Source organism: Mus musculus, chromosome 5 (assembly GCF_000001635.26).
Source record: "Mus musculus strain C57BL/6J chromosome 5, GRCm38.p6 C57BL/6J".
Taxonomy (NCBI): Eukaryota; Metazoa; Chordata; class Mammalia; order Rodentia; family Muridae; genus Mus; species Mus musculus.
Window position 1 is genome coordinate 65664683 of NC_000071.6, and position 23606 is coordinate 65688288.

At 39.7% G+C, this 23606-nt stretch overlaps 1 protein-coding gene across 5 annotated transcripts in view; it reads right to left on the minus strand.

Annotated features, from left to right (window-relative positions):
- Pds5a (PDS5 cohesin associated factor A) overlaps positions 1–23606 on the minus strand; it is a 92518-nt gene that overhangs the window by 58964 nt on the left and 9948 nt on the right. For 4 of the 5 annotated variants that reach the window (XR_001784747.2, XR_001784748.2, NM_001081321.3 and 1 more), the window contains exon 3: positions 1426–1629. The exons of the other annotated variant lie outside the window; for it this stretch is intronic. Coding sequence is in view for 2 of the 4 variants with exons in the window: in NM_001081321.3 (NP_001074790.1) it covers positions 1426–1629 (204 nt within the window). In the remaining 2 variants the exon portion in view is untranslated. The remainder of the gene's footprint in view (positions 1–1425; positions 1630–23606) is intronic. 5 annotated transcript variants of the gene reach the window in all.

Here is a 23606-nt window from a genome sequence, read left to right on the forward strand (position 1 = left end):
AAATGTCTGAAAAAGACTAGCACAAAATCTTTTGGAAGTAACACTAAAGACTGCTACTTCTACTGCACACTTCAGGGCTTCTCATTTAAGAATACTATCTTACTATACTCTTGTCCATAACAGAGCTCTGGTCACTGTCTGTACTTTCATCATGGCAAGCTACTTTCTCCATGTGTAATGAATTTAATGAGTCTTTTCATTATTACGCCTGACATGTAAGCAAGCAGCTTATGTGTGACAACAAAGTTATTGAAGCACCCCAAGGCACTGACCTGACAGCTGATGATGGTGCTTATTTCCTTACTTTTTAAAAAGGTATTTTCAATGAAAATAGCATTAGCATGGTACAAAATGATTTGTTTTATTGTGATCCTCCTTACTGGTAATGTATTTTGGAAACTGGTAATGTATTTTGTGGTTTTCCTTATATACTCATGATAAAGTTTATCCTATGAACTAGGCACAGTAAGAAACGAACAAAAGTAACCACAAATGAAACAATGTTATTAAGGTTATAAAAGGAGTCATCATTAAAGTAAGTATGACTTGAGTATAAACACTACGACACTACTCTAGCTGGGGAAGTATCCAAGGCAGCCACCATATGATTGACAAGCAGATGGCTATGTCTCAAGAGGAATAAAGCCTGACAGTCAACTTCATTATAGTCCTAAAAACACTATTAAACTGAAAATTTATGGAATGTTACTCCTGGACTTTCCCACTTAATACTCTGGAGCATGGCTGATCACATGTGGTTGAAAGTATGTAAAGAGAAGCCAAACAGGCAGAAGGGCAATACTGACTGTACTTAAAAGGAGAGAAGGCTCAACATTTGCTGTTCTTCCTAGAGAAGCTGAGTTTAATTCCCAGCGCCTACATCTGATGGCTCACAGCCACCTGCAACTCATTCCAGAATATCCAACACCCTGTTCTTATCTCTGCAGGAATCTATGTATGCAATGCACATGAACTCATGCAGGCACACACATATACATGAATAACTAAAAGTTTTAAAGTCACTCCAAGGTTTCCAATTTCCCTAATAATTACTGAAAAAATATATAAAATCAGTTCAATAAATAGCTTTAAAAATAATTTTAAGTTTTTTAAACAAAACAGAACCACCAAAATGAGCAGTTTTAGATATTTAATATTCAGCATTTAATAACCTGTAAGGCAGACATTATATGAGTGGGCAATCCTAGAACATTACTGTTTTGCAAACTATCACTAAGCCATTCCTTATCCTTCCTATCTATGCAACCGTCCATCAGGAGGGTTAAGTATGAATAGACAACCCTTTCAAAGCCTCATTCTGTACCAGTCACTTCTGTAGATAAATAATTAAAGGAATCTATGAACAAAACCCATATTCATATGACAAAAATAAAAGTAAAGTTATTTTGTAAACATTCTATTTACCTTAAGTTTATCATGGGAAGTATATGGAGCTTCTGGGGCATAGATTCGAAATATATCAGCCAAACAACATGCTACGAGAAGGCGCACATCTTTATTAGGGTTCCTGAGAAAGAATTCAGATGCGAGATGCAAGGCTAGTGGGAGATACTGTTGCTTTTCATCTTCTGAATCCTGATCCATATCCATAAAAGTTTTCACTACCATCTGTAAAAAACATAATATCAACCTGTAATACTCAGTGATCAGCTAAGAGCCACCCCTTCTTCCCTTTGTTCTGTAAGATGGGAAAAGGGAGCTGGAGTTGTGTAGGTTAGGGGTAGAGTACACAAAGTCTTAGGTTCACTCCCAGCCACCACAAACATGCACCCACTCACCCATCCACACACCCTGAAGAAAGGAAGTAGTCATAAAAAGCATGGTCACAAAGAAGCCTACAAACCCCAAGCATCAGCCTGTACATTACCCAAACACCACATTTTCTTAAAAAGAACTTAGAAACTTGTACTAGCGACTGTACTGAGCATTTACTTCAATGGGATCTTGCTAGGTTGTCCACACTCCTCTCGGCTTCTGTGGATTCTCACGCAGTTGACGCTGGAGGAGCATGTCCACATGCTTAGCTTTCATTACTCAGATGTAACTTAACTACAAAGGGTTTGATCCCATATACTCAACTAATCTGACATCTAGCATCTTTTATACCATTTTTACTTTATGATCAAAGTTGTGTTACACAGCTTCCTTAAACCTACTTCATTTTAAATTTTATTTGCCTTTGTATGATAAAAACCCATATTTAAATGTTTCATGTAATTGTATTTTTGATAGAAAATTTTGATTGTAAATACCTTATGTTGAGTTTAAGGCCAACTTGAACTACAGAGCTAGCTGCAAGCCAGTTTGAGATACATAGCAAGACTCAATCTTGATTATTTCTACTTTTCAAACATACATGAAAGGTATGTATTTTTCATCTATTGCTATCTAACAAAGTCACCCTGAATGAAGCACCTTGAAACAACAATTATGCATTTATCACGTAGATAATATTGGGAACATGGCTTAAACCAAGCTTGGAATTTCTCAAGAGGTTGCACTATGACAGAGATATTACCTGAAGCCTTGAATGAGTCTACAGGGTATTTCAGTAGTAATTTATATTCATGGTGGCTCTACTTTGCACTACTGTGTGAAAAGAGTAAAGTTCTCTCCAGGGCCTCTCTAAGTAGCTACAAAATAAGCAAGTGCCATGACATCTGCAATGTCCTCATAGTTACTGAGGCCACACCTACTCTGTGTTAGAAAGGACTTCACAAGGAATATAAGAAATATAAGAATATAAGAAAACAGATACCATTTGAGGCAACCTTGAAGACTACTATAATGTACTGGTTATATTTTATGTCAACTTGACACAAACTAGGTTCATCAGGAAGAGCCTTATAATTTATTTTTAACTTTTAAATTATTTTTTTGTGTATTAGTGTTTGGCCACATGTGTCTTTGCTGCCCTTGGAGGCCAGAAGAGGACACTGGATCCCAGAATCTGCAGTTACAGGTGACTGTGAGCTGTCACATGGGAGCTGGGAACTAACCTAGGTCTTTTGCAAGAACAGCCAGTGTTCTTAACTGCTAAATTGTCTCTCCGACACAGGGAACACAATCTCAATTTAAAAATGTCTCCAGAGCTGGCAAGATGGCTCAGCGGGTAGGAGCACTTGGCTCCCAGCAACCACATGGTGGCTCACAACCAGCCGTGGTGAGATCTGATGCCCTCTTCTGGCATGTCTGAACACAGCTACAGTGTACTTATGTATAATAATAAATAAATCTTTTAAAGAAATCTTTAAAGAAATCTTTAAAGAAATCTTTAAAGAAATAAATAAATAAATAAATGTAAAAAAATGTCTCCAAAGGATTGGCCTATAATAAGCAAATCTGTAGGGCATTTTCCTGATATGGAGTTACCCAGTTCACTTGAGAGGGTGCCACCCTTGGGCAGGTAGTCCTGGACAGTATAAGAGAACAGGATGAGGGTAGGTGCAGTCAAACTCCCTGCATTTGCCTCAAGAGGCCATGTGAGTGAGCTGGGCGTGGTGGTGCACGCCTTTAATGCCAGCACTCGGGAGGCAGAGGCAGGCGGATTTCTGAATTCGAGGCCAGCCTGGTCTACAGAGTGAGTTCCAGGACAGCCAGGGCTACACAGAGAAACCCTGTCTCAAAAAAAAAAAACAAAAAGAGGCCATGTGATAACTGAGTAAGCCAGGAATCAGCACCCCTCCATGATCTCCGCTTCAGTTCTTGCCCTGACATCCCTTTGATGATGGACTATGATATGGAACTGGGTGTAAGCTTCCTTCCCAAGTTGCTTCTGGTTTGGTGTTTCATCACAGCAATAGAAACCCTAAGACATAAACAATCCCTCCATCTTTAAATCTAATGTAGTTCTTTCTTTCCTACAATGGCTCTGGGAATACCCACATAACGTATTTGACTAGAGAGACATTAGCTAGCTTGATGGAGCTGGTAAATACTAGCATACTGAGCTGCAGTGTTCCTTATGGAAACCCAACTCCCGTAATGTTATCAAGTATCTCTGCTAAATGGACAAGCCATATATATGTAGTACTTGGGAAAGAGACCTTGAAAAATCATTTACAGAAAAACAGGGTGAGCTAGATGCCCATCTAAAGTTAACCTTCAAGACAGCACTCTATTCTGTTCCTGTGGTTTATGTATCTGTACCATCGTTTTTATTTCTGTAGGTTTTTTTTCTTCCTTTCTTTTTTCCTAAGTGAGTGGGTGTGCTGCAAACAGAACAGAAAGGCTCAGCAAACTCTGAAGCAGCTGAAGAAATAGCTCAAAGCCATAGTGCAGTGGTTAAACTTCTGCATCATCATATTAGACCTGGGTTCAATTTATTAACCTCCTTCCTATATAGCTTTTTCTTTACTCTAAGAAATTATTATTATTATTCTAAGAAATCTTTGCCTGAACAAGTTGCAAAGATTTTCTTCTAAGTTTCCTAATAAAGTTCTATAATTTTAGGCTAGACATTGATATCTACATTTCTCTTGGGGATAATTTTTTTAATTTTGCTGAAAGTTTTATGTCAAGCACCATGGCAACATTGCTAAACACACCACCACAACCTCTACCAATAAACATATTTTCTTCTCTTGAGTTGTTTTGGCTTTTTTGGTTTTTTGTTTTGTTTTCTTTAAAAAGATTGAGGGAAACATGGTATGTAGGACTATTTTTCTAGACTCTATTATATTCCTGTGGCTTATGTTTCTGTACCATAGTTCTGATTACTACAGATCTGGGGGTTTTACCCTTTTTTTTTCCATGTGTATGGTTATGCTACACATAAATGTTTGGAAGTATTCAATGAAGGTTGCACATGTATGTGAGTGCACATGTATGAAGATGTACATATATGTATTGGTCAAAGGTTGACATTGAAAATCATTTGTGATAGATTTTCTACCGTATTCATTGAGGCAGGGTCTCGGTCAAACCCAGAGCTTACTGATGTGGGTAGACTTGCTAGCCAGCTTGCTTTGGTGACACAGAGTCTCTGCCATCTGAGGTTGGAATTATATGCCAGCTGCAATGCTCACCTGACATTTACATGAGATCTGAGGATCCAAACATTTGCCCAACGAGTGCTTCAACCACTGAGCCTTTTCCTAGCTCTGATTACTATAGTTTTACAATGAATTTTGAAAGCAGGTAGCATATGAGTGCTCAGGAGGTGGAGGCAGAGGCAGGCAGATCTCTCAGTTCAAGGCCAGTCTGGCATACAGTGAGGTACAGGGCAGCTAGGGCTACACAGAGAAATCCTATCTAGAAAGGAGAAGGGGGGAGGGGGGTAGAGAAGGAAGAGGGGGAGGAGGAAAACCTCAAGCAAGAAAGAAAATACAGTAAAAATCTAGATATAAAAGAAACACAGCTGGATGTGGAGGCCCATACCTTTAATCCCAGCACTTGGGAGGCAGTGGCAGGCAGAGTATGAGGCCTGCCTGGTCTTCAGAGCAAGTGACAACCAGGACTATATGTAAAGAGATCCTGCAGAGGTATCTCTGTGAGTTCAAGGCTACCCTAGTCTACATCTACAAACCAAGGCTACACAGTAAGACTTTATCATGGAACAAATAAACAAATAAAAATCAACTCATTCATATGGTATACTCATATAAATGAATGGCAGCTGACAATTAAAGGAATGATAAAGGAGATAATTCCATGTATTAATCTTTAAAATATGATGCAATGACACCTGACACAGAGAACAGAAAAAGATTAAAAGAGAAAGGGATAAAACTCCTGGGTGTGACAGGTATTCACCATTATGACAGTAGTAGTGATGTTAAGAATGACCACAAACACACACACACAAACACTTCTGAATAAATATATCCAGCAAAGATTACCAAGTTGATGTTGTGACATCAATTCTCTGACACCAAGTAAGTGACTATCCCGCAACACTCAACAATAACTTTCCAGAGTTAGTGTAGATCTCACAAGTTAAAAGGTTCTAGGGTTAGAGAGATGGCTCAGCTGTTAAGAGCAACTGACTGCACTTTCAGAGGTCCCAAATTCAATTTCTAGCAACCACATGGTAACTCACAGCCATATGTAATGGGATTTGATTCCCTCTTCTGGTGTGCATGAAGCCAGAGCACACATATACATGAAATATGTAACTAAAGAAATACTTAAAAGGTAAACTTCACCAGACTCCCCTTAGCCACTTCATATGCCAGCCAAAAGTCTTGTGAGAACACAGGACTTCTGATAAAACAGCTACAAATCTAGGCTTTGCTACAACTCCTTCAGGTTCAATAATTTGCTAGAAGAATAAACAATATGTATATTTACAAGATATAACTCAGAAATAGTCAAACTGAAGGGGCAGTGCACTTAAAACTGAAAATGACTTTTAAGAAAATATATAGGCCTGCATCTGTAATTTCAACACCTGGGATTAGAAGATGTCCACTATAAGTTGAAGGATAGCCTGATCTATGTAGTGAATTCCCAGCCAGACAACAAGGTTTTCTGTGTTTTAAAAGTGAGCAAAAGATCGAAAAACAAAAAACAAAACAAATAAACAAACAAAAAAGCAAAAGAAACGCTCTGGTAATCTGTGGCAGAATACAATGAGGATTTTGAATATTTTCTTCCAAGTGCTCATGTGTTTTTTTTAAAAAAACGTTTCCCAGAGTGGTGCTACTAGGCCATTCATTTGCTTCTCTGTTGCTATCAGGACACACTCACCACACCAACTTGGAGGGAAGGGTTTAGCTTACACTTCCAAGTCATAGTCCATGGGTAAGGGAGTCAGGACAGAAACTAAAGCAAGAACAAGAAGAATGCTGCTTACTGGCTTGCACAGTTTCCTCCTGACCCCAACCTCCTTTTCTGTGACAAGATCTCACTATAAAGCCCTGGCTGGCCTGGAACTCACTATGTATAGCTCATGCTGACCTCAAACTCAAGGACCTCCTCTTACCTCGGTTTCCCAAGTCCTGGGAGTCAACAGTTTTGTCCTTGACGATGTTCTATCATTTGTCCTATTTGTAAAGTCTTTTGTAATCATTTATTTGTAATCATTATTTAAAGTCTTTGTGCTTGTACAAGAAATGAAAACATTGGTTGCTTCCTTTCTCTTTAATTTCTTTTGTTGTTAAATGGATTATGAATGAGAGGATGGTTGAAATGTAGATAAATAAAATATCCAATAAAAAAATTTTTTTCTAAAAAAAAAAAAAAAGAATGAGAGGATGGAAAAATTATTAAGATTCTAGTAGACAAGTATATATAACTCTGAAAAAGAAGACTGGAATTCATCCTGGTGTAAAGCCGTGAAATTCCTCAGAAACTAGAAGAAAAGGCGCAGGGAGGACAGAGGCAAGGCCAAGAAACAAAAGCAAAGCTTTCCAACGCCAGGGTCTAGTCCACTAGCAACTAGAGGAAAGGAAACTAAGTAGCCAGTTTTCTGAATAGCTCAACAAAATTAACAGCTCTAGCTAAATCAACCAAGAAGAAATGACCAAATTCAGATTCAAATGAAATATATTTCTGACTAGACAAAAATAAAACAGATTATAAAATACCAACAAGTTACATAACAGATGAAATGCATAAATTCCTAGGAAGTCAAAAACTACTGAAATTAACAAGAGAAACAGAAAATGTGAACAGATAGTAATGAAAAAAAAAACTACACAAGGAAAAACCCAGGTTTCATTATTACTAAATTACTGGATGGTTAAAGAACACTACTAATCCTGCCACAAAAGTAAAGTTCCAGATCAATTTGAGAAATTAACCTGATTTAAACAAGACAAGAATACCACAAGAAAATTTGTATCTCTTATAAATAGAAATTTAAAATCTCCAATAAAATACTGACAAACCAAAATCAGCAACTGTTTGCTAGTTGGGTTTTGATTTTTTGTTTGTTTATTTCTTTTCCTTTTTTTTGTTTTTCTTCAAGACAGGGTTTTTCTCTGTGTAGCCCTGGCTGTCTTAGAACTCACTTCATAGACCAGGCGAGCCTCAAACTCAGAAACTGCCTTCTGAGTGCTGGGATTAAAGCTGTAAGTCACCACCGCCAGGCTATTGGTTAGTTTTTTTATCACCTTGATACAAGCTAGAGTCATCTAGGAAGAGGGAACCTCAATGGGGAAAATGCAATATCAGACTGGCCTGGCCAGTAGGGCAAATCTGTGGGGGCATTTTCTTGAATGATGATTGATTTGGGAAGGTCTAGCCCACTGTAAGAAAGTCCTTAGGACAAGAGGTCCTAAGTTGTATAAGTAGAGAAAATGGGGATCGGGGCATACAGGTGAATGCCTTTGGTCCCTGTACTTGGGAGGTAGAGACAAACAGATCTGAGTTCCAGGCCAGCCTGGCCTACATAGTAAGTTCCAAGACAATCAGAACTACATACTGAGATCCTAAGTGAACCATGAAGTGCCAAGACAGCAAGCAGCACTGTTCTATGGTTTCTGCTTCAGGCTCCTCCCCTACTTGAGCTAATGCTTACTCCCTTGGCTTCCCTCAATGATGGACATGTAAGTCAAATAAAGCTGTTCTCCCCAAGCTAGTTTTGGTCATGGAGTTTACCACAGCAATAGAAAGTAAACCAGAATGGAAGTATATATAAAATTACTTACTATGACTAAGTAGGATTTATATCAGGAATGCAAGGTTGGTTTAATAGCTGAACATCAATCAAGCAACAGAATACATATTATTAAAATATAAAACAAAATCATGCAAAGATGCAGAAAAAGTATTTCACAAAATCTAAAACTTATTGATGAAAACAAAAATATCCATACTCAGTATAAGTATGAGGGTGAAGATGTTCCTTTATGGGATTCTGTGAGAGAGAAGAAAGTTCTGAGGAATAGATTGGAATCAACATGGAAGTGACAAGACAGCTAAAAGGCATGGGAACCAGAAAGGCAACCTAAGAAATGCAGAAGGCAGTCTGTAAATTACTCCTCCGATTCTGTCTATCAACCCAGGGTGAGAGGCTGAAGACAAAACCAAAAGCTAAGACTTGCAGCTCTGTGACAACAAACTAACAGTCTTAACTACCAGAGAGAACAACACCTCTCAGAAGCCTTAAATCCAGTGCAGAGAAGTATTTGTGACAGCGATCCCTCCTGTAATGACAGACTAGCACTGGACAAGATCAACTTACTGCTGCCCCTATAGCTCAGAATGTGCCAGCTCAGCACCATCACAGAAGGGACCTTCTGTTTTTGCTTTAGTTTGTTTTTGAGGACTGAGCTATTCTAGAAATCTTCTAGAAATCTAGAAACAAGTCAGGGAGTCTAAGGACATGAGGCCACAGTGTACAGATGAAGAAAAACCACAGAAGCAGCTATGGCAAGAGAAAGGGTTGGCTGTGGGCCTACTGAGAAGTTGAAACAGCAGAGCTCAGGCTATGGAGCTTAGATTATTGGTGATACAGCCCTCGGAATGAAAGAACAATCACCTGTGCTCTGAGCCATGTCCAAAATACTGCCCAGCATCTGGCACTACCTCACTACCAAGTACAGTTTGCTGCAAGGCAGGACTGAGACCCTAAACCCAAACCTGGTGAATCTGGATTACTGCATTTCTGTAGCTTCCTCCCTTATAGGATGGCTTACAGCTGCACAAGGTCTGAAAGCACCAGACCAGTAGACTGAGTGGTTCCCTCAGATCCGCTCCTGTGTAAAGCTCAATGCTGTCTGCTTCCAACGCTCATATGTGCTCAGAGGACATCCTTCAACTTGGATATCTGCTGTCCCACCCCATGTATCCCCACCCCTACCCATGAACAAGCTAGAAGACCTCATGAGAACCTGACCAGCATATATGCCTATAGCTTGTTGGAACAAGAAGTGGCAAAGAAATTTCTAAAGTTAATAAAGTCCTTAAAGACTATAACCAGCCGGGCAATGGTGGCACACACCTTTAATCCCAGCACTCGGGAGGCAGGCGGATTTCTGAATTCGAGGCCAGCCTGATCTACAAAGTGAGTTCCAGGACAGCCAGGGCTACACAGAGAAACCCTGTCTCGAAAATCAAAAAAAAAAAAAGACTACAACCAAAAAGTGCATAGGCATTGTACGGATTTTTTTTTTCTTCCTTTAGTCAAGTTGGCACTAACTAGAGTCACTTGGGAAGAGAGAAATTCAATTGAAGCATTTGCTTCACTAGATTAGCCTATGGGATATTTTCTCAGGTGTTTATTAATGTAGCCCCGTGCCCATTTCTAGGCAGCTGGGCCAACCAAGGGAAGCAAACCAGTAAGCAGCATTCCTCTGTGATTTTTCAGTCTCCACTTGGGCTTGAGTTTGTACTCCGACTTTTCCTCAGTGATGAATTGTGATCAGGATATGTGAGACAAATAACTCCTTTCTTCCCCAAGTTGCTTTTGGTCAATGGTGCTTATCAGAGTACCAAAAGCAATCTAGAAAAAAAATTGTGCTAACTACTTTTAGCAAAGTAGCAGCATTAATTTAAAAAAAAGAAAAAAGCTGGGTGCAGTGGTGGTGCACACCTTTAATCCCAGCACTTAGGAGGTAAAGAAAGAAGGACTAGCAGTTCCGGTCACTCCTAGAAAAACAGTTTAAAAAGGCCAGTTTGCACTATAAAACCCTGTTCAGGAAAAGGGGGAGGGAGGGAGGCTGCAGAGACAGCACAGTGCTGATGAGCACCTGTTGCTCTTATAGATTTGGACCCCAACACCCGAGTGGGAGTTCACAAGCATCCAATCCCAGGGAGTGTAAATCCCTTGTCTGACCTCAGGGGACATCAAGCACACATGTGGTGCATATACATAGTAGACAAAACATTCAAGCACATAAAATTTTTAAAATATATTTAAAAGAAAAAGAGAAAGAAAAAATTCTAAAAATAGGAGCCATTAAGATGGATTAGTAGGTAAACGCCTGTGCTGCCAAGCTGGGAACATGAGTTTGATCTCTGGGATCAATGTGGAAAGGGGAGAGAAAGACTCCTACAAGTTGTCCTTACTATCCATGAACACACACCTTAATAAATGCAAAATATTAAAAAATACTACAAGTAAACCTAATGAAAAAAGTGAAAGAGTTCAACAGTAAAAACTATAAAGCTCTGAAGAAGCAGCTGTGAGAACCACTGTAGGACTGAAAGGCTGCCTCTCACGCTTAGGGACCAGCAGAGCTAATGCTGTGAGACAGCCCTGTTATTCAAGCTGACCGACACTTTCAATGCAATGCCACCCTCCAGGGACTGAGTTTTCAGAACTAGAAATAGAAAAAAAAATCCTAAAATTCATATGAAACCATAAAAGACCCTGAACAGCCAAAGCAAGTCTAAAAAGAAAAATTGTGGATGTACCCTTGATTTTAAATTATACTTCAAAAACCACAAACAAACAAAAATCAGTCCACTGACACAAAATAGATATGATAACCAATGGAACAGAACAGAGGAGCCAAACACACACAGTCCACTGACAGGGACCTAATTCTTGACTTTTGACAATGGTGCCAAAAGTATACACTAAAGAAGAAAGATCTTTTTGCTGGGCTTAGCTATACATGCCTTTAACTCCAGTGTACCAGGGGCAGAGGCAGGAAGATCTCTATAAAGAGAATCTCTTGTGCAATGAGTTAAAGGTCAGCCTGGTTCTTGGGTTCTGGACCAGCAGGGCAATACAGTGAGAACCCATCTCAAACAAACCAAGCCAAGACCAACCAACCAAAGACCTTAGTACTCTCCCAATGGACCCAAGCCATAGTCTGCAGAAGCTGACACACTGGCCACACACTGGGAGGGGTGGACTCAGGAAAGACAAAAGAATCCTGGAAAAAGGGAAAGTACAAGGACTCAACTGATTACAGGGCTGGAGAGATGGCTCAGCGGTTAAGACTCATATACATAAAATCAATATATCTTTAAAAAACATTATACACCGGGCGTGGTAGCACATGCCTTTAATCCCAGCACTTGGGAGGCAGAGGCAGGTGGGATTTCTGAATTTGAGGCCAGCCTGGTCTACAGAGTGAGTTCCAGGATAGCCAGGGGGCTATACAGAGAAACCCTGTCTTGAAAAAAGAAAAAAAATATTACAAAGCAACAATAATTAAGACAGTGTGGTATGATGCAAAAACATAGAAATCAATGGAAATGAATTAATTCTCTTCAATAGAAACGAATTCTTTTTTTAAAGGTGTATTTATTTATTTGAAATATATGCGTATACTGTAGCTGTCTTCAGACACACCAGAAGAAGGCATCAGATTATTCCATCAAAGATGGTTGTGAGCCACCATGTGGTTGCTGGGATTTGAACTCAGGACCTCTGGAAGAGCAGTCAGTGCTCTTAACTGCTGAGCCATCTCTCCAGCCCCAGAAACTAATTTTCAACAACAGGATAAAACAATGGAGGAAAAAGGGCTTTTTAATAAATGGCATAAGAGAAGGAAAAATAATGATCTTTAAGATGGTGTAAGGAGCTGGGGAGGCAGATTGGCAAGCAGATCTCTGAGTCTGAGGCAAGCCTGGTCTACAAAGTGAATTCCACGACAGCCAGGGCTGTTACACAGAGAAACCCTGTCTAGTGGGGAAGGGGGAGTTATAAAGAGAATTGAATGTCCACATGCAAACAAATCAAATTAGACCCTTATCTTGAAATACAGAAAAATGGATTAAGGATTTAAGAATTTAAACTGGGCCTAGAAAGATGGTTCAGCAGTTACGACCAGCACTTGCTCTTGGAGGACTCAGGTTTGATTCTCATCAGCCATATGGTGGGCACAGGCACCTGTAGTTCCGGTTCTACTCTGACCTCCTTAGGCTCCAGACACATACACGATACACATACATACACATAGGCAAACTCACATATATAAAACAAATCTTTAAAAAAAGAGGAACTAAAACTGTAAAAATGGCAGGGCAGTGGTGGTACACGCCTTTAACCCCAGCACTTGGGAGGCAGAGGCAGGAGGATTTCCCAGGACAGCCAGGGCTACACAGAGAAACCCTGTCTCAAAAAAAATAAAATAAAAAATCCATAAAAACATTAGAAAAAAACAAAGTCATAAGTCTTTGTGATCTTGATTAAAGTAATGGATTCTTAGATATAATACCAATAAAGCAAGCAACAAAAGAAAACAGAGAAACTAAACTAATTAATTAAAAAAAGAAACCAGACTATCAGTTAATAGAAGAAAAAAAAAACAACATGAGCATGGACAATTTTTTTTTAAAAATCGTGTTTCTATTAAGGTATTTGAAATATATATATATATATATATATATATATATATATATATATATATATATATATTTGTTATTTTGGTGTGTGTATTATTTGTGTGGTGCTGAGGAGTGTACATGTTAGATCTCACACATGTGGAAGTCAGGACAACTTGAAGTTTATCCTCTCCTATCGAGTGAGTCCTGGGACTCTCACTCAGGTCCCTAGGCTTGACCACAAATGCCCTTACACTCCGTACCACACAAATAAGCAAATGTGATTTTTTAAAAGATTTTAATCTTTTTAGAACAAGAAAGATGTACAAGTTGCTAATCAACACATCTAAAGATTTACACAAAAAAGACAAATCAAAGCCGGGCGTGGTGGCGCACGCCTTTAATGCCAGCACTCAGGAGGCAGAGGCAGGCGGATTTCTGAGTTCGAGGCCAGCCTGGTCTACAGAATGAGTTCCAGGACAGCCATGGCTACACAGAGAAACCCTGTCTCGAAAAACCAAAAAAAAAAAAAAAAAAGGCAAATCAAAACTAAAAGGAAGCTAGCTGTGGTGGCATACTTTTCTAATTCCAGGGCTCAAAAGGTAGAGGCAAGATCAGGAGTTCAAGACTAGCCTTGGCTACATGGGAAGCTTCAGGCTAACCCAGGATCTAAGAGACACTGTCATAGGCTGTTTAAGTGGAAACTTAAGGGTTCTTTGGAGGATCAGTTGTGTTGGATGATGTTTTGCTGTGGCAAACATATGAAGGAGTGTTTAGCTGAAGCAGACACAGGTGAAAGGATATTCTGCTAAAGCAAGCAAGTGAAAGGACAGGTAAAAGAAAAGGTCAGTTGTTTGCTAAGACAGGCATATGTTGGTCCACATTACATTGCATAGTTGAGCTGCATTTGTTGGGATTCCATAGCATCAAAACTTACTGGTGGTGCGCTGCCGGTTTCTTGCCACTTCTGAGGACTAAGGCCGATTTGGAAGGGTGATGTCAGCTAAGACAGACTCACATACACAAGACATGTGGCAAGGCAAGACCAGTACAGGGCTTGTGACGTTTGGAGGGAGTATAAATAGTACTTGACGGACTGTGAGAACAGTTTGGGTTGCTTGTAGAGCTAGCTGCAGCACTTTACTGAGAAAGAGACACACACGCGAGAACTTCTGTTGGCCCTAGTCCCTCCTGCTAACTCATGCCAATTCAGCTGAGGTCTGGCTGTTCATGCTAAGGCATGCCACTGCTACTGAGTTTGCTATCCCAACTCTACCAAACTGGACTGCTGGTGTATCTGTGAAGTGTTTGCAAGTGAATCAAGCTACCACTGCTGACCTGTGAACTCAACTGCTCATTTCCTGACAACACAGATGGGAGTTGCTCCACAGAACCTTTCTAAACAGGTCCATTTCTCCCATGTCCTTTCTTTTCCACTACCTCTGTTGGGTAGTGGGTTAGAAGTGAGGTTAAAACATTTAAGAACCATCATTAAAAATAGGGTTTGAAAAAATTAAAGTTACAGGATGTGATGGTAATCCCAGCACTTGGAATGCAGAGTTGAATCTCTGCTCTATACAAACAGTGTGACAGAGAAACTGACTAGAATTCTTCTCTATAAGAGAAGAGAACTTGTGTGGGGCAGGGAGAAGGTGTGAGATGTGGAGCGGTCAGATGGTAGATTGGGGGGGATGGAATATGGAGTGTAAAAAATAAAAATAAAATAATTTTTTTTTAAAAAAAGGAAGAGAACTCAAGGAAAGAGATTTTTAATCTATATCTTCTATTGCTGATAAATATTAATCCAGGAATAGATACAAATCCTCAATAAATTTCTAAATCCAGAATTCCCAACTAAGAATTCAGACTTGCAATTAATTAGAGATCAAGGACCCAATTATTTTGGCTTTCATAACTCTCCACAAAATGACCATGTGCCCTCAATATGCTCCAGAAAGGTCAAATCATACTTGCAGTCTTAGCTTAACTATTGGCAGCAGCTCTAACTTGTCTCACCAGTGTTCATCTTTATAAAACCTTAGAAGCACCTAGGTTTCACAACTCATTTCACAACTGTTTCACCTCCAGCATCCTTAACTGCACAATTTCCTTTCAAAACCTATGAACTCTTCTCTTTTTTTGTCCTTAGTGAATCTATTTACCTTGAACATGAACTCTAAATCAAATTGTGTTGTCACTCTTGCCTTACTTCCTCCCTAACAATGTGGAACTAAACAGCCATTTCAACCCTGCTTTAGTGTTATCCTAGAGTACCAACCTGAAGGTCATGGGTCTTCAGCCTGGAGAGTTTCTACAGTCACATACGTCAAGCCAACCAGGGCACTGTGCAATACAGACAGATACTCATTCTACTCCAATCTCCAAAATTAACCTCTTACTTACAGTAATAGTAGGACACTATAAGGATAATTATATTTTGGGCTTACTAAGATACCAGGTGTCAATTCAGTTCTGTCTTTTAATGAACAGATGACCTAAATTAAATATGCTATTCTTTCTGTGATTGGAAAATAAAGACAGAAACAAAATTGTGATGTCTAGACGTGATAGAAAAAGTGTCAATTCTACTAACAGACAAAAATCCCCATACTTCATCCATTCTAAGGCTACATTTTAACACCTATTGAGTGGGGTGTGTCTTACAATAACCGGCAGCAGAGGACAAGAGAACTAGCAACTTACCCTTGTACACATTAGACTCTGAAAACCCTGCACTGCTAAGCATAGCATTTATATGTAATCCAACACTTCCAACAGCAGGATCCTGAGTTCAAGGTCATTCTCAATTATATGGGAAGGCTGAGATCTGATAGTGTTACAAGAAGCACTTTCTCAAAGAAATAAAGCAAAAAAAGAAAAATATCAGTTAACACTTCTTAACATTATGTGCAAAATACATACCACAATAACTAGGTTTTAAACAGATGAAAAGAGCTGGGAGAGGCACAGGCCTTTAAGCCCAGAGGCAGTGAGTTTGTGGTGCACCTAGTCAGCAGACAAGAGTTCCAGGACAGCCAGTGCCATAGAGAGAGACAGTGTCTCAGAAAACAAAAACAAACAAACAAAAAACTAAGGGGATCTGCAAGATAAGCAAACACAGATACGAACTCAATTCCTAAAACCCACAAGGTAAAAGTAGAGACAATGTGTGTCCACATGTACATATATATAAAAACAATCAATCAATAAACAGAATTTTACGTGAGAAAAAGCAAGTACAATGGTGCAAGCTTGTAATCCCAATCCTTGGTAGGTACAGGTAGGAAGATCATGACTTTAAGATCATCCTCGAGTGTACAGAATGTGCAAAATTAACCTGTGTTATAAGATATAAGAGATCCTATCTCAAAACATTCTCAAAATCTAAATGTGAACAGTTTCAAGAATAATAACCAGGGGCTGGAGAGATAGCTCAGCGGTTAAGAGCACTGACTGCTCTTCCAGAGGTCCTGAGTTCAATTCCCAGCAACCACATGGTGGCTCACAATCATTTAAATAGGATCCAATGCCATTTTCTGGTGTGTCTGAATACAGTTATGACATATTCATATACATAAAGTAAATTCTTCTTTTAAAAATGAATAACGGAGCCAGGCATGGTGGCGCACGCCTTTAATCCCAGCGCTCAGGAGGCAGAGGCAGGTGGATTTGAGTTCGAGGCCTGCCTGGTCTACAGAGTGAGTTCTAGGACAGCCAGGGCTACACAGAGAAACCCTGTCTCGAAAAACAAACAAACAAAAAAGTTTGTCCAAATATTAGAATTTAATTGGTGAGGAGCTGCAGGTCATAGTGCCCATGATCTCTGCAGCCATCCCACAGTGACCATGGGGGAGACAGACCAGTGGAATGGCTCGTGGTTAGTCAGGTATGTGTCCTCACCCGTCAAACCTCAGTAAGGTTCTATTTTTAAACTGTAAAATATGCTCTAGACTAGTGACAAACTGCTATTTCTATCACTGAACAAAGGTCTAAAAACTGAAGGTAAAAATCAGAGGGCCCCTTTCACTATTATACTTAAGACCATAGTCAATTTTTTTGCTTCCACCTTAACATTTGGTCAGCTAATTTATGGTTTGGGTTTTCATGAGAAGAATGTATCCAATAACCTTAGAATACAGCTTTAGTTCTACACTTTGTAAATGAGACTGTCAGCCAACTACTTTGAGCTCTCTCTTCAGGCAGATGAAGCAGTTGAGGAGGATTTCACAGTGAGGGTTCAGTTAAATGATCCCAAGTACTGTAAGAAAACCAGTTAGGGGCTGGTGAGATGGCTCAGTGGGTAAGAGCACCCGACTGCTCTTCCGAAGGTCAGGAGTTCAAATCCCAGCAACCACATGGTGGCTCACAACCATCCGTAACGAGATCTGACTCCCTCTTCTGGAGTGTCTGAGGACAGCTACAGTGTACTTACATATAATAAATAAATAAATAAACAAATCTTTAAAAAAAAAAAAAAAAGAAAACCAGTTAGCTACAAAAGAAGAGCAAGAGGAAACCTAACCTGGAAATTAGATGGTCTAGACGTGTTTCTCAAATCCTAAGTGGTATAGAGTCAAGTGACGTATTTTGTTTTTAATTTTTTTAAAAAAGATTTATTTATTTATTTAATGTATGTGGGTACACTGTTGCTGTCTTCAGACACACCAGAAAAGGGCATCGGATCCTATTACAGATGGTTGTGAGCCACCATATGGTTACTGGGAATTGAACTCATGACCTCTGGAAGAATGGTCAGTGCTCTTAACTGCAGAGCCATCTCTCCAGCCCTTGTTTTTAATTTTAATATACTTATAAAATAAAAAAAAATAATGCACTTGATCAGATACTATTACACTGAGAAACAACCTGTAAACAGAAACTCAACACCCAATGTATAATGCACGGAACTAAAAGCTCTTAGGGGCTGGAAGACAACTCAGTGTTAAAGAGCACTTGTTCTTCCATAAAATCTGGGATTGGCCCCCTACAAAGACACAGGAGCACACAACTACCTATAAGTTGTTCCAGGACATACCCTCTGCAGGCACCAGGCACATACATCAAGTACAGATACATGCAGACAAAACACCTATACAGATTAAATATGTAAAATTGTAAAGAAACAAACAAAAAAAGCTCCTAGGTGATGCCAGGTATAGTGGTACATGCCTTTTACCTCAACACGCAGGATGCAAAGACTATGGGATCTGACTAAGAGGCCAGCGCTTTCCAGAGACTATTACTTTTAAATAAATAAATAAATAAATAGGGGTCGAGAAGAGAGACAGGACCTAGAAAAATGGCTCTGCCAGTCGACAAAGTGCTTACTGTACAGCATGAGGACCTACATTCAGATCCCAGTGCCTTTGTACAAGCTGGGGATGTGGTGACTCATACCTATAATCAATCCCAGAAAGCAAAGGGGAAACTGGGAGAGACAAGCATCTCAAGGGCTTAGCATCCGGCCAGTCAAACCAAAAAGGTAAACCCCAAATCCAGTGAGAGACCCAAGAAATAAAGTGGAGATCAGAAGAAGATACATACTCTGGCCTCCACTCCTGTGTGCATACCATCCCGGTGTCATGTGCACAGAAATGCATACACACAAAAAACTTTAGTGAACAATGAATTAAAACAACAAACATAAACAAGGGTAATTTGGACAGAGAAGTGGAATTGATCCCAAACTGTCAGACAACATTAATTAGTTAAGGGGGGGGGGGGGGGGATAAGAAATAAACATTTGAAGAGTTAACTGTTGAATGTTTCTCAAAAATAACAAAAGATAGGCTAGGTGTGGTGGCACATGCCTTTGATCCCAGCACTTCAGAGATAGAGGCAGAATTGAGTTCAAAGCCAGCCTGGTCTACACAGCAAATGCCAGGACAGTCAGGTCTACATAGAGAAACTGTGAGCATATACGCACGCATGCATGCACACAAATAATAATAATCAAAGATAAACTATAGAAATAATAACTGAGTATCCCAAACAAACTAAATACAAAGAAGAAAATCTTGGAAACAACCAGAGAACAAAGGTCTCCTTCCTAGCCCAGGCTAGCCTCAAAGCCAAGTTTCCTCAGTTTCTTCTTTGTGAGTGCTGAAATTACAGACGTACTCTACCACACTTGGCTGTAACTGCTGCTCTCATTTGAGTAATTTGCAATCCTAAATATTCTGTTAAATAACATTAAGTTTGCAAATGAATCAAAAAGTAATAAACTCATGTAAAGGTTTCATTTTTGATGACTCAGAAGTGTTAACCGAGATCACATCTAATATGTAAATAAAAATTTTTAGCTGGGTGTGGTGGTGCATCCCTTCAATATGGTTCTTGGTAGGCATAGCCAGATGAATCTCTGTAAGTTTGAGGCAACACTGCTCTAGAGAGCAAGTGCCAGGACAGCCAGGGCTATAAGTCTTTATTGACCCTCCTGCCTTAGGAAAAAGGAAACCGAGAGTGGCACAACCCCCACCCCTCTTCATCTCAACCCAAGTCATGTATAATTGGTAGGCTAAGGCACAAGGACTGCTTAGCTTAAAGCCAGTCTGCACTACAGGATCAGACCTTATGTCAAATAAACAAAACCAAAAAAGCAAAGCTCTCGGGCTGGAGAAATGGCTCAGTGGTTAAGAGCATTGGCTGCTCTTCCAGAGGTCCTGAGTTCAATTCCCAGTATCCACATGGTGGTTCACAACCATCTGTAATGAGAGCTGATGCCCTCTTCTGGTGTGTCTGAAGACAATTACAGTGTCCTCATATAAATAAAATAAATAAATCTTTAAAAAAAAAAAAAAAAAAAAAAAAGCAAAGCTCTCTTTAGTAAAACGTCTGAGAACTGCCACTTCTACTTAACAACCTTTAAATGCTGAAGTGCTGTACTTGTAGCCATCAGTTCAAATGAGAAGGAACAGGATGTCATGAAAAACACTTGGAAACCTAGAATGTCTGCCTTTACAAGTAAATACATGAAGACTACTTTTGTTAAATTACATGTTTAAATCACCAGTAAAATAGTAAAATTAGAAAGTGTAAGTTCCAGGTGACCCTGGGCTACATAATCATTAAAAAAAATTAATAGCCGGGTGGTGGTGGTGCACGCCGTTAATCCCAGCACTTGGGAGGCAGAGGCAGGTGGATTTCTGAGTTCGAGGCCAGCCTGGTCTACAAAGTGAGCTCCAGGACAGCCAGGGCTACACAGAGAAACCCTGTCTCGAAAAACCAAAAATAATAATAATAATAATTAATAATAGTAATAATATTTTAGAAAGCATCATTTAGAAAAGAAAAATGACAATTAACAAAGATATAAAGTTATACCTAAAAAGTATATAGATTTATAAAGTGTATTTCTAGAGTTCACAATTATTTTCTTTGTATCAAGATCACCCAGGAGTTTACTTAAAATGAAGGTGGAGGGACTGGAGAGACACCTGAGGCTCCAGGTTCATTCTCCAGCAGCACCCACATGACAGCTCACAACTGCCTTTAACTCCAGTCCCAGGGGACACAACATCCTCTTCTGACCATAAGCACTGCATGCACATGGTACATATACACATACATGCAGATAAGACACTGATATACATATAAAGTAAAAACCTAAAACAAAGTAAGAGGGCTAAAGAGATGGTTCATGGTTAAAAGCATGTACTGATCTGGTAAGACCCCAAGTTGCCAAAACCCACATGGCTCACAATCACCTGTGACTGCAGTTCCAGGGGGAATCCAGTATTTTTGGCCTCTGAAGGCCTGTTTACATGTGAAGGCACATGCATTCAAGCATGTCACACAGGATCAATGACACACATGCACACGTGCAAAAAGAAAGCACCAGGTGCTACTTAGGAACTCTAAAACAATCTACTTTAAGACACAATGCTTATAAATAGTATTTAAAATCCTTGTTGGAGAACTAGAGATGTACCTTATTCGTTAGGTACACTTGCTGACCTGGGTTTGGTTCCCAGAGCATATATGGTCACTCAAACCATCAGTAACTCCAGTTCAGGAGATTTGATGCCCCCTTCTGGCTTCTGTGGGCACCAGGCACACCTACAGTACACATATTTATATCCAGGCTAAACACTCATACACATAAATAAAAATTTTAAAATCTTAGCCTGGTAGTGGTGATATATGCCTTTTATCCCAGAACTGAGTTCAAGACCAGCCTTGTCTATAGAGTGAGTTTCAAAACAGTCAAGGGCTATACAGGAAAAGCATGTCTTGAACAAACAAATATACATAAACTTTAAAAAATAAAAGTCCTAGCCAGGCAGGGCGTGGTGGCACACGCCTTTAATCCCAGCACTAGAGAGGCAAAGGCAGGCAGATTTCTGAGGCTAGCCTGGTCTACAGAGTGAGTTCCAGGACAGCCAAGGCTACACAGAGAAACCCTGTCTCCAAAAAAAAAAAAAAAAAAATCCTCTAATATCCATTAAAAATGCTCACTTTGGCCACATAAGCAAAAACAAATAATATTAAGAGGCAAATTTAGGACTGGCAAGATGATTCCATAGGTAAAGATACTTGCTGTCAGGCCGGAACATCTGAGCAGATCCCTGGATTGCTATTAGGTAGAGAAAGAACTGACTCCTTCAAGTTGTCCTCTGACTTCCACACGTGCACCATGGCACACGTGCACTCCCATACTTACAAGGACAATAAATAAATGTCATTTTTAACCTTAGGTGACAAACTCCACTTAGTTAAGGTTAAAGAAAGTATAAACAATATTTAAGTGTATAGTGTTCAGGATTTACCATGTTAAGAAACAGAACCAAAGCTGGGTGGTGGCACATCTCTCAGTTCAAAGCCAACCTGGTCTACAAAGTGAGTTCCAGGACAGCCAGGGCTATACAGAGAAACCCTGTCTGGAAAAAACAAAACAAAAACAAAAAGGAAGGCAGGAAGGCAAGCAGGCAGAACAAGACAAAACAACCCAAAGAACTAGAATAGAAACAGCTAAAAGACAGCTCAATGAGTATAGTAAGGGCTGTATAAGCATGACAACTCCAATTCAGGTCCTCAGCACTCCTACTGAAAACAAAATCAACAGGGTAGTGGGAGGTGAAGAGGACTGAAGAGAACGTGATGCTCGATGTTCTTCCAGAGGACACTAGGCTGGTTTCCAGCATCCATGCCAGGCATGGATGGAGTTACAACCTGTAACTCCAGCTGCAAAGGATCCAACTCTTTCTTCTGGCCTCTAGGGGTTCATATACACGTGGCATACTCTCAGACAGACAGACACACATAGACATAAACAAAAACAAATCTTGAATTATAAAGAAAAAAAAATGGTTGGAACCAAGTGAGGTAAAACACCCCAAAGCAGGAGGATCTCTTTGCGATCAAGGGCAGCTTGTCTACATAAAGAGAGAATTTTAAAAAATTAAAATGAGGGACATGCAGTCCACACCTGCAACCACAGAGGTAAGAGTGTGCCTGGGTAACCAGGCAATCTCTCTGTTTGGTGAACTCCAGGTCCAGAGAGAAAGCATGTCAAGAGGAGAGAGGAGGGGAAGAAAAAAAAGGAGGGAAGGAAGGATAGGGTCACACAGACACACACACACACACCCCCATCACACAGCACTGGCAGCTGCGGGTCTCTATGGCTACGGTAAGCACATGATGAAAAGCATCCTGGTCTTGAAAGGACTAATACACACACATACACACATACAAAAGAAATAAATGATAAATGTAACAACTGTTTTAAAGGAGTAAACACATGAGTAAATATTTAGAGGTCAAGGAAAAATAAAGCAAAAATAGGAATATGAACTTCAGTGATAACACTGTGCTAACTTGGATAAAGGTATCAATCACTCTAAGGTAGACTGTGATGAGGGATTGGCTGGGAACTACCTTTCAGTTAATTTTGCTGTGAACCTAAAACTACTCTAAAAAATGTAACCTATTTAAAATGCAAACCAAAAGACAGGCCCATGACTTTAATCCTGGCACTCAGGAGTAGAGTAAATCTGAGTTCAAGGCTAGCCTAGTCTACACAGTGAGTTCCAAAACAGCCAGGACTACAAAAAGAAACCCTGTCTTTAAGAAAAAAAAACAAAAACAAAAAAGTTTATCTATTGCAGTTAAAGAAATGAAAAACTGAATAAACAAAATGGTATATATAATTATTCTACAAGGATATAAAAGCAATTTCATTTTATTATTGCCTACTTTTTACCACTTTCTTTAAAGATATTTACAAATATTTTCAAGACATATTCTAAGTAACTTTGGACACCCACATGCACGCATGCAAGCACACACGCACCAGAAAGCAGCTAAAGTTACAGTTTCAAGTAACTAACATTGTACTTTACATGCCCTTTAGTGGGAAAAACAAAACTACAGAGGCAGCAGGACACCTCAGCCAGCACAAGTGCCTGCCATGAAAGCCT